Consider the following 10674-nt stretch of genomic DNA (forward strand, 5'->3'; position numbering starts at 1 on the left):
CCATGTGGGGGGGGTCGCCTTAAAACCGCCTACCTTCTCTGGTCCAAACAAATCCAGAGCATTCAGGAGCAGAATCTAAAGTTAGAAGGAGGACATACTGGCTGCTGCATCGTTGTCAGAGAAGCCAGCACTTCAACATGTTTCCTTAATGATCAGATAGTAAGATACCTTTATCATCTCACTGATATTTATTACACCTTTAAACATGTTTGAAATAACAGAAGAAGCTGCAGTGTTTCAGGTTTCATCCGTTTATTATCACTTGTTGTAAATGCATGAATGTTTAAAATATGCTGCGTAATGTTCCACAATGTTTCTGGCGTGTGAACGCAGCCCCATAATGTTCGGGCTCGACACAGAATGCGATGAACTTTTATTTCAAAACGTTTCACGACACGTCTGCTGGCTATTGAACGCAGCCCGGTACACAAAGGCTGATGGGTGTTTTGTTTATTTACTCTCTCTCTTTATGATGTTAACATGTTTGTGGGTTTGAACGCAGCCCGCTTGTTCTCGTGGTAAATGTCAAGGGCTGCGCTCGAGACTGTGATGAGGGCTCCTGAACGCCTCGCAGGACGCCACCGTCACGGTCCGTCTCACGGGAAGCGGGGTTTTTTTTTTTTTTTTTTAGTCGTCCAGGAAGAAATAGTTGCCGCTCTTCTTCTGTTCCGTGTCCTGAGAGGAAACAAAACACAAAGGTCAATAATTTAAACAAAACTTTATTGAACACGTGTGATTGGCTGTTGCTGCTCCAAAGAGACTTTACAATTTCTAAATGAACATGTGGAATCCCGATCTGCCCGCCTGGAGAACTACAGCCTCTGTACACGGGGCACACACACCAACCACAAGGCCACAGCCGCCCCACGTCAAACTCAAGCCCTCGGTTTGAGGTCGTAAACACGTTCAGTAATGAACAAGGTGGTTACTTCCTGTCAGTGAGTCAGATCGAGGTCGGTCCTCGTTCTTACTACAAACTAATCACATCAGAGTCTGAATCAAGCGCACAGAGACCCTCCTTCTAAAGCGGTCTCTGTGCGGTCGTTTGGTCCACATCAGGGTTTGATTGACAGCTTTCACACGAGCGCAAACAGACTCGTTTGTTTTAACAGATAAGATGTGAAAACGCCGTCAAGTTATCACATCAGCTGCAGAATCCCTCCGTTACTTCTGTTTACTGTGTGTGTGTGTTTAAATATATATGTGTGTGTGTGTGTGTGTGTGTGTGTGTGTGTGTGTGTCTCTGTGTGTCTCTGTGTGTGTATGTGTGTATATATGTGTGTGTGTGTGTCTCTCTGTGTGTGTGTGTTTAAATATGTGTGTGTGTATGTGTGTATGTGTGTCTCTGTGTGTGTGTGTGTGTGTGTGTGTGTGTGTATATATATGTGTGTGTGTGTGTCTCTGTGTGTGTGTGTGTGTGTGTGTGTGTGTGTGTACCTTGATGGAGTTGAGTTTGTTGATCCTCGGTCTGAAGTTGTTCGGGTCTCTCCTGAACGTGATCTCGAGCAGCGACAGGAAGCGGTTCATTCCGGCGAGCAGACTCTGAGGACTGAAGACGAGACGTTAATCATCGAGCTCGTTTTCTCTCTTCAACGTTTTATTCTGTTAGAAATGTTCCCGTGTCTCACGTGTTGGCCGCGGTACACTTGGAGGGAACGCCGTCGAACACGATGACTCTGTCTGCGAGGTACGTCGCCATGATGAAGTCGTGCTCCACCACAAACGCCGTCTTCTTAGCGTGGAGGATGTACCTGAAAACACACGACAGAGTTTAAAGGAAACGTATAAGAAATAATAATAAATGGGCGAGTGGCGCCTCTCTCTCTCTCTGACCTCTTGATGACCCTCGCCGCCATCAGTCTCTGCTCCGAGTCGAGGTACGCCGACGGCTCGTCGATCAGATAAACGTCGGCCGGTTTCCCCAAACACAGAGTGAGAGCGACTCTCTGCAGCTCGCCACCGGAGAGGTTCTGCACCTGAGGGGGGGAGGGGGCGGAGTCAGCGTGTGTGTGTGTTTTTGTGGGATGTGTGTAAACGTGTGTCTGTGCTTGTGTTGCACTTATTGTGTGTGAGTGTGTGTGTGTTTCTTCTTGTCAGTGTGTGTGTGTGTTTCTTGTCAGTGTGTGTGTGTTTCTTGTCAGTGTGTGTGTGTTTCTTGTCAGTGTGTGTGTGTGTGTGTGTGTGTGTGTGTGTTTCTTGTCAGTGTGTGTGTGTGTGTGTGTTTCTTGTCAGTGTGTGTGTGTTTCTTGTCAGTGTGTGTGTGTGTGTGTGTGTGTGTTTCTTGTCAGTGTGTGTGTGTGTTTCTTGTCAGTGTGTGTGTGTGTTTCTTGTCAGTGTGTGTGTGTTTCTTGTCAGTGTGTGTGTTTCTTGTCAGTGTGTGTGTGTTTCTTGTCAGTGTGTGTGTGTTTCTTGTCAGTGTGTGTGTGTGTTTCTTGTCAGTGTGTGTGTGTGTTTCTTGTCAGTGTGTGTGTGTTTCTTGTCAGTGTGTGTGTGTTTCTTGTCAGTGTGTGTGTGTTTCTTGTCAGTGTGTGTGTGTTTCTTGTCAGTGTGTGTGTGTTTCTTGTCAGTGTGTGTGTGTTTCTTGTCAGTGTGTGTGTGTTTCTTGTCAGTGTGTGTGTGTGTTTCTTGTCAGTGTGTGTGTGTTTCTTGTCAGTGTGTGTGTGTGTTTCTTGTCAGTGTGTGTGTGTTTCTTGTCAGTGTGTGTTTCTTGTCAGTGTGTGTTTCTTGTCAGTGTGTGTGTGTGTTTCTTGTCAGTGTGTGTGTGTTTCTTGTCAGTGTGTGTGTGTGTTTCTTGTCAGTGTGTGTGTTTCTTGTCAGTGTGTGTGTGTGTTTCTTGTCAGTGTGTGTGTTTCTTGTCAGTGTGTGTGTTTCTTGTCAGTGTGTGTGTGTTTCTTGTCAGTGTGTGTGTGTTTCTTGTCAGTGTGTGTTTCTTGTCAGTGTGTGTGTGTTTCTTGTCAGTGTGTGTGTGTTTCTTGTCAGTGTGTGTGTGTTTCTTGTCAGTGTGTGTGTGTTTCTTGTCAGTGTGTGTGTGTTTCTTGTCAGTGTGTGTGTGTTTCTTGTCAGTGTGTGTGTGTTTCTTGTCAGTGTGTGTTTCTTGTCAGTGTGTGTGTGTTTCTTGTCAGTGTGTGTGTGTTTCTTGTCAGTGTGTGTGTGTGTTTCTTGTCAGTGTGTGTGTGTTTCTTGTCAGTGTGTGTGTGTTTCTTGTCAGTGTGTGTTTCTTGTCAGTGTGTGTGTGTTTCTTGTCAGTGTGTGTGTGTTTCTTGTCAGTGTGTGTGTGTGTTTCTTGTCAGTGTGTGTGTGTTTCTTGTCAGTGTGTGTGTGTTTCTTGTCAGTGTGTGTGTTTCTTGTCAGTGTGTGTGTTTCTTGTCAGTGTGTTTCTTGTCAGTGTGTGTGTGTGTTTCTTGTCAGTGTGTGTGTGTTTCTTGTCAGTGTGTGTGTTTCTTGTCAGTGTGTGTGTGTGTTTCTTGTCAGTGTGTGTGTTTCTTGTCAGTGTGTGTGTGTTTCTTGTCAGTGTGTGTGTGTTTCTTGTCAGTGTGTGTTTCTTGTCAGTGTGTGTGTGTTTCTTGTCAGTGTGTGTGTGTTTCTTGTCAGTGTGTGTGTTTCTTGTCAGTGTGTGTGTGTGTTTCTTGTCAGTGTGTGTGTGTTTCTTGTCAGTGTGTGTGTGTTTCTTGTCAGTGTGTGTGTTTCTTGTCAGTGTGTGTGTTTCTTGTCAGTGTGTGTTTCTTGTCAGTGTGTGTGTTTCTTGTCAGTGTGTGTGTTTCTTGTCAGTGTGTGTGTTTCTTGTCAGTGTGTGTGTTTCTTGTCAGTGTGTTTCTTGTCAGTGTGTGTGTGTTTCTTGTCAGTGTGTGTGTTTCTTGTCAGTGTGTGTGTTTCTTGTCAGTGTGTGTGTGTGTTTCTTGTCAGTGTGTGTGTGTTTCTTGTCAGTGTGTGTGTTTCTTGTCAGTGTGTGTGTGTTTCTTGTCAGTGTGTGTGTTTCTTGTCAGTGTGTGTGTGTTTCTTGTCAGTGTGTGTGTGTTTCTTGTCAGTGTGTGTGTTTCTTGTCAGTGTGTGTGTGTTTCTTGTCAGTGTGTGTGTTTCTTGTCAGTGTGTGTGTGTTTCTTGTCAGTGTGTGTCTCTTACGTCCTGGTCGATGATGCTCTCGATCTGCATCGGCTTCATGACGTCGGTGATGAACTGAGGGTGTGTGTACGCGTCTCTGATCTTCTCGTGTAGCAGAGCCCTCACACTGCCCTGTAAACACACACACACACGTTACTCCTTCACCATATTTTTTTTGTCTCATAACTCAAACGATCGACGGGTTAAACGCTGAACCGACCTTGAACTTGGGGCTGATGGTCTGAGGTTTGTAGCTGACGCACAGGAGAGGAACCTCACCTGAAACACAGGTAAGAGTGTGTTCCTGTGAGTCTGTGTGTGTGAGAGACAGTGTGTGTGTGTGTGAGACTGTGTGTGTGTGTGTGTGTGAGACTGTGTGTGAGACTGTGTGTGTGTGTGTGTGTGAGACAGTGTGTGTGAGACTGTGTGTGTGTGTGTGAGACTGTGTGTGTGTGTGTGTGTGTGAGACTGTGTGTGTGTGTGAGACAGTGTGTGTGTGTGTGTGTGAGACAGTGTGTGTGTGTGTGAGACAGTGTGTGTGTGTGTGTGAGACAGTGTGTGTGAGTGTGAGACAGTGTGTGTGAGACAGTGTGTGTGAGACAGTGTGTGTGTGTGTGTGTGAGACAGTGTGTGTGTGTGTGAGACAGTGTGTGTGAGTGTGAGACAGTGTGTGAGTGTGAGACAGTGTGTGTGAGTGTGAGACAGTGTGTGAGTGTGAGACAGTGTGTGTGTGTGTGTGTGTGAGACAGTGTGTGTGTGTGTGAGACAGTGTGTGTGAGTGTGAGACAGTGTGTGTGTGTGAGACAGTGTGTGTGAGTGTGAGACAGTGTGTGTGAGTGAGACAGTGTGTGTGTGTGACACAGTGTGTGTGAGACAGTGTGTGTGTGTGAGACAGTGTGTGTGTGTGAGACAGTGTGTGTGTGTGTGTGTGAGACAGTGTGTGTGAGTGTGAGACAGTGTGTGTGTGTGTGAGACAGTGTGTGTGAGTGTGAGACAGTGTGTGTGAGTGTGAGACAGTGTGTGTGAGTGAGACAGTGTGTGTGTGAGACAGTGTGTGTGTGTGTGTGAGACAGTGTGTGTGTGTGTGAGACTGTGTGTGTGTGTGTGTGTGTGTGTGAGACAGTGTGTGTGTGAGTGTGTGTGTGTGTGTGAGACAGTGTGTGTGTGTGTGTGTGAGACAGTGTGTGTGAGACAGTGTGTGTGTGTGTGAGACAGTGTGTGTGTGTGTGTGTGTGTGTGTGAGACAGTGTGTGTGAGACAGTGTGTGTGTGTGTGTGTGTGTGTGAGACAGTGTGTGTGTGACAGTGTGTGTGTGTGTGAGACAGTGTGTGTGTGTGTGTGTGTGTGTGTGAGACAGTGTGTGTGAGACAGTGTGTGTGTGTGTGTGTGTGAGACAGTGTGTGTGTGTGACTCACCTCCATCGTCTGATTTAAGCGCTCCAGCCAACATCCTGATGAAGGTCGTCTTCCCCGTTCCTGCAGACACAAAAACATCAGAGTGTTAGAACGCGCTCGTTTTGCCCCCTGGTGGTTAAAACAGGAACTGCGGTCTGATTTTAAAAACGCACCGTTCTCTCCGAGCATCACCATGATCTCAGAGTCCGAGAACTCTCCTTCTTTGATGTCCAGCGTAAACTCGCCCAGCGTCTTCCCCATGTTCGGATACTAAACAACAACAACAAACAGGAAGTCAATCATCCAGCCTTCAAAATAAAACACAAACATTGCTCCCTGTTTGGTGCTCTCATTGTATCCCACAATGCATTGTGAAAAGTAGTAAAAATTATCTTAAATGAATAAGAGTTTTTTTTCTGTTTTTGGTGCAACACATATCAACATCGAGGACCGACCTGGTAGTGCCTGAGCCGCTTCACCTCCTCCTCGTTGGCGGTCTCGGCGACCTTGAAGACCAACGAGGTCTCCCGAAACCTGAGATTCTCCGTGGGAACGTAACCGTCCAGGAAGATGTTGATACCTGAAGAAATGAAAAAGATTTATTTTATTTCCCACTGAGACATGACAACATCCCAGAATAGTCCCGTGTCACATCGCCATGACGACCAGTTCAGAGTGTGCCGTTACCCTCTCTGACGCTGAAGGGCATGGTGACCACTCCGTAGGCGCTCGGGACGCCGTACAGACAGCAGATGAAGTCGGACAGGTAGTCCAACACGCTCAGGTCGTGTTCCACCACAATAATGTACCTGACAAAGACAGGATTTTCAAAATAAAGCACCCTTTCATATCTCCGGCACTGTGTATTTTATTTTGAAGGGCTGTGTTTTATTGTTTTTTTTGTTTACCTGTCTGGTGTGATGAGCGAGCGGATGGTGATGGCGGCCTTCAGCCTCTGTTTCACATCCAGGTAACTGGACGGCTCGTCGAACATGAAGCTGCGGCAGAGAAACGGCGTCCGTGAGTGTGACGGTTCAGAAGGAGGTCAAAGGTCGGATAATATAAACCGTGAGGTTGTCTTACATGTCGGCTCTCTGGATGCAGACGACGGCGCAGGCGAACCGCTGCAGCTCTCCTCCGGACAGATCCTCCACGTTCCTCTCCCGCAGGTGACTCAGATCTGCCCGACGACAACAACAGACAAAAACAACCAATCAAAACACAGCCATGGAAAACAATTAAACAAAATAAAACTTGATGATTCATCGATAATTAAAACATTTCAATCCTCCGGTTCACGGACCCGCTCTGCTCGCTCTACCACCCGGATGTAAACAATCAAATACATCTCGTAGGATGAGCCGGGTGGGGTTAAAATGGTACGGTACGCGGGGGTGCTGGTGGCGCAGTGGTCAGTGCGCGGGTCCCATGTACGGAGGCTTTGCTCCTCCAAGCAGGTAGCCCAGGTTTGAATCCCACCTGTGGCTCCTTTCCCGCTTGTCATTCCCTACTGTCTCTCTCCCTGATTTCTGATTCTATACCCTGTGCTATCTCTCCATTAAAAGGCACAAAAGGTCCCAAAATAAATCTTAAAAACAATAAATAAAAAAAAGAAATAAATCTTAAAAATTAAAAAATTAAAAAGCCCAAAAAAAATCTTCAAAAATAAATAATAATAAAAAAATCTTAGAAATAAAATTAAAAAAAGAAAGAGATAAAACAAATAAATAAAAAAGCCCAAAAATAAATCTTTAAAAACATTTTTTTTTAAATGGCGGTGTGTGTGCTTACCGAGCTGCCTGCAGACGAGGTCCTGTGTGTCTGTGTCGTCCTTCCTGCCCAGGATGGCCCCTACCGACCCCTGCAGGCGGACATGAGGAGTTACACTTCATCGTTTTTTAAAACAACGACGACAGAAAGCGTCTAAACTGTTTTTGTTTTTTGTTCTTGTTTACCTTGACGGTCTTGGGGATCTGGTCGACGTACTGCGGTTTGACGATGGCCCGCAGGTCGTCCTCCAGGATTTTGGTGAAATAATTCTGCAGCTCAGAACCTCTGAAGTAGGTCAAGATCTCCTGCCAGTCTGGAGGATTCTGGGAACAAACAGCACGAAGAGTTTATAAATCAGAGTAAAGAGGGAGGACTCGACCCCGATGGTTACGATTCACATTTAGCGCCGTTTCCACCGCCAGAAGTCGGGAATGCCACCAAAATAACCGATCTGTACCGTCCTACTTTTTTGCCACCCTTCTGTACGAGTACCAATCATACTGACCCTGCTCTAAAGGGCGGAGCTAAACTCACTGACGACCGTTGATTGGTCATTAGAATCATCACTTCCTGTGCGACAGCGTGATTTAAAGGACAAAAACAAAACGCACCGTGGTTAAATATCCCGTGGATATCGAGAATGTCAGCGTGTAACACCTCGAGGTCGTCTATGACGCCGTGCTACACGCTGACGACCTCAGCCGTGCAGACCTGTCTCAGAATCATTGATTTTTTTTTGTTTCATTTATTGGCAGGCTACACTTTGTCGCACTGCTATGATGATGTCACGCAATTACATAGCCGACGTGGTTGTGGTCGTCCGGCCTACACCTGGATGATTTCCACATAGTCTGTGCACGCTGCGTCTAGTCAGCGGACGGCGTGCATCCTGTCCCACTGGGTGTGTTTCTGGAGCGTGAGCAGCGTCTAAAAGGTTTTGATAATCTGACTGTTGATTCTTTCAGCACAGGGAGCGTCCAGATGTTCATCAGGAGAGCAGCTGTGAGCGACCACACCCACGTTTATCTCGTCAGTGCAGCGCCGGCCCGACCGCCGTGTTTCTGTGTGACCACGTTTAAACACTCACATCGAACTTTCCAAGATTGGGTTTCTGTTTTCCAGCCAGGATCTTCAGAGCCGTGGACTTGCCGATACCGTTGGTCCCGACCAAACCCAGAACCTCGCCGGGCCGAGGGATAGGCAGCCTACACACACACACACACACGCACACACACACACACGCACACACACACACGTTTGTACAAGAATTAGACAGGTAACTCATGAATGTAATTCTTCATCGAAGAACGCCATCTACAAGTTATTGATAAATGTCTGATAACATACGAGAAAAGATCGACCTTTGTGACATCACTGTGGTCAAATTAAAGCCTTTCTATTTATGTCAAATAATAAAAACAGGAATAAATTCTTCATTGCTCTTAAAGAGTTCAGCGTGAACGATTTTATGAGAAACATGAACTCAGACTTCACATCAGAGGATCAAACATGCGGCTCGGGTTCCCAAACTTTTCATCACGCGACCCGCAAAATAACGATACGAGAGACCGAGAGACTGTCTCTGGAAGTGGTTAAAGCTTAACGCTGCACACAGCAGCACGCACTAATGGACCGATCCAAACACTGACATTAGAACAACAACAAAACACAGCAGCCTTAAAATAACTGAACAACATTTTTGTAAGTTAATTTCATAATAAAGGGTAAAATATGTCATTTCAAGTCATTTCCAGTTTGTATTTGTTTTTGGAAGGCATCTCGTGACCCCGCTCCCAGTATGTCACGACCCCCCCTCTGTCGACAGAGATAACCTCAACGCGTTAAGACTACAAATAATGTTGTACTGTTTCCCCAAAGTGTCAACATACGGAGTGTTTTTTGGGACTTGAACTCTTTCCCGTCCTCATGACATCATCACAAAGTGTTCTCACTCTCAACGATCTACATGAATAATAAAACAGAGTCTCAGCATCGTACCGGTGCAGTTTGAAGGAGTTGGCGCAGTATCTGTGTGTGGTCTCTTTCTCCAGGTTGCTGGGCAGGTTGACGATCGACAACGCGCCGAACGGACATTTCTACAAAAACAAAAAAAAACATCGTCAGGTGTCGACCAGAGAAACACATCATCCTGTAGAAACGTTTCTCCTTCATCATCATGTGGTGAGTCTTTAATCCGTGGTCAGGTTTACCTTGATGCAGATGCCGCAGCCTATACACAGAGACTCTGAGATCCACACGATCTTACTCTGAGGAGTCACCTCGATACACAGCTTACCTGCAAACACACACGTTCAGTTTCTCTTTCTGACATTAATAAAAACGTTTCCGTCTGATCATTCTTCTTTGTGTTCTCGTCCACTCACCCATGCGCACCACCGGGCAGCTCTTCTTGCACTCCTGACGACATTTCTTAGGTTTGCATTTGTCGTGGTTGACGATGGCGATCCTGGTGTTTTTATCCGCCATGGTGGAGGGCTGGAATGACGGACGCTAGCACCTGTGGAGCTGAAGAAACAAAGAGGGGGGGCGAGACGATCAGGAGGGAGGGAGACTTTGATGAAATCTCGTTGTCTCTGCTGAAGCATCTCGTTCATCATTAACATAAAACATAAAGTCTCACTTCAGCAGCAGGGATGTAACACATCGTCTATTTAACGATATCGCGAGAACCAAAGTGTCTCGATACCGTTGTGGCCCTGTGACGGTTTGAAAAAAAGTAACCATCATCCTTTGCACTCTTCTCACTGCTTTAGATCTAGTAAAGTAAACACTGAGACACCGGCGTAATCAGAGAGAGAAAACAAAGACGGTTTTGATTTCTCGTGTTTAAGTAGGTGACGCGGAATCCAAACCGCCGTACGGTTACACTCGGCCTCTTCAAAGTCAGGTTGCAGGTCGGCTGTGGATATGCAACCAAGGTCAGGTTTTGAAGACTAACGGACATCTGCTTTGGAGCCAAAGTTTATTTATCTCTGTTTTTATATCACAATGATTATCGTGCCACGTGGACAGAAGTATTATCATCTCATCAAATTTTAAACTCTGCTGCTCGCTTGCAAAACGTCTCCTCCTTACTTTAACTCTCTGATCCAGGTCTACAGTCCCTCTGCACCTTTAAGAAAAAGCTAAAGACCCAGCTCTTTCATGAATACCTACTAACTTAATGATGATGGTCTCCATATTATTGATGATGATGATGGTAGTGACGATGGTTTTTGTTTGATAACGACGACTTATAAGATGGTTTCTATACTGATTAGAGCTCTCAAGAACTGCCCTCAATGTTGTGCTTTGCCTCTGGTCACTTCCTGTCAGCACCTGTGTGTCCAATCAGACTCAAAGCTGATCGTTTGCTCTTACTCACATTGTTCCCTTTTTTCTAGATCCTTGC

General features: G+C 46.0%; 1 protein-coding gene across 1 annotated transcript in view; it reads right to left on the minus strand.

Annotated features, from left to right (window-relative positions):
* Nucleotides 1-235: 235 nt before the first annotated feature.
* The window catches only part of abce1 (ATP-binding cassette, sub-family E (OABP), member 1), an 11568-nt gene continuing 1129 nt past the window's right edge, over nucleotides 236-10674 (minus strand). Inside the window, exons 2-19 of the mRNA XM_061031664.1 lie at nucleotides 9647-9788; nucleotides 9473-9558; nucleotides 9261-9358; nucleotides 8350-8467; nucleotides 7448-7585; nucleotides 7284-7353; nucleotides 6576-6672; nucleotides 6401-6490; nucleotides 6180-6301; nucleotides 5948-6072; nucleotides 5666-5762; nucleotides 5514-5573; nucleotides 4319-4377; nucleotides 4120-4230; nucleotides 1834-1976; nucleotides 1629-1751; nucleotides 1438-1549; nucleotides 236-675 (exon numbers count right to left, since the gene is read on the minus strand). Coding sequence (XP_060887647.1) covers nucleotides 628-675; nucleotides 1438-1549; nucleotides 1629-1751; nucleotides 1834-1976; nucleotides 4120-4230; nucleotides 4319-4377; nucleotides 5514-5573; nucleotides 5666-5762; nucleotides 5948-6072; nucleotides 6180-6301; nucleotides 6401-6490; nucleotides 6576-6672; nucleotides 7284-7353; nucleotides 7448-7585; nucleotides 8350-8467; nucleotides 9261-9358; nucleotides 9473-9558; nucleotides 9647-9749 — 1800 coding nt within the window. The 5' untranslated portion in view covers nucleotides 9750-9788 and the 3' untranslated portion in view covers nucleotides 236-627. The remainder of the gene's footprint in view (nucleotides 676-1437; nucleotides 1550-1628; nucleotides 1752-1833; nucleotides 1977-4119; nucleotides 4231-4318; nucleotides 4378-5513; nucleotides 5574-5665; nucleotides 5763-5947; nucleotides 6073-6179; nucleotides 6302-6400; nucleotides 6491-6575; nucleotides 6673-7283; nucleotides 7354-7447; nucleotides 7586-8349; nucleotides 8468-9260; nucleotides 9359-9472; nucleotides 9559-9646; nucleotides 9789-10674) is intronic.

This window comes from Labrus mixtus, chromosome 23, assembly GCF_963584025.1.
Source record: "Labrus mixtus chromosome 23, fLabMix1.1, whole genome shotgun sequence".
Taxonomy (NCBI): domain Eukaryota; kingdom Metazoa; phylum Chordata; class Actinopteri; order Labriformes; family Labridae; genus Labrus; species Labrus mixtus.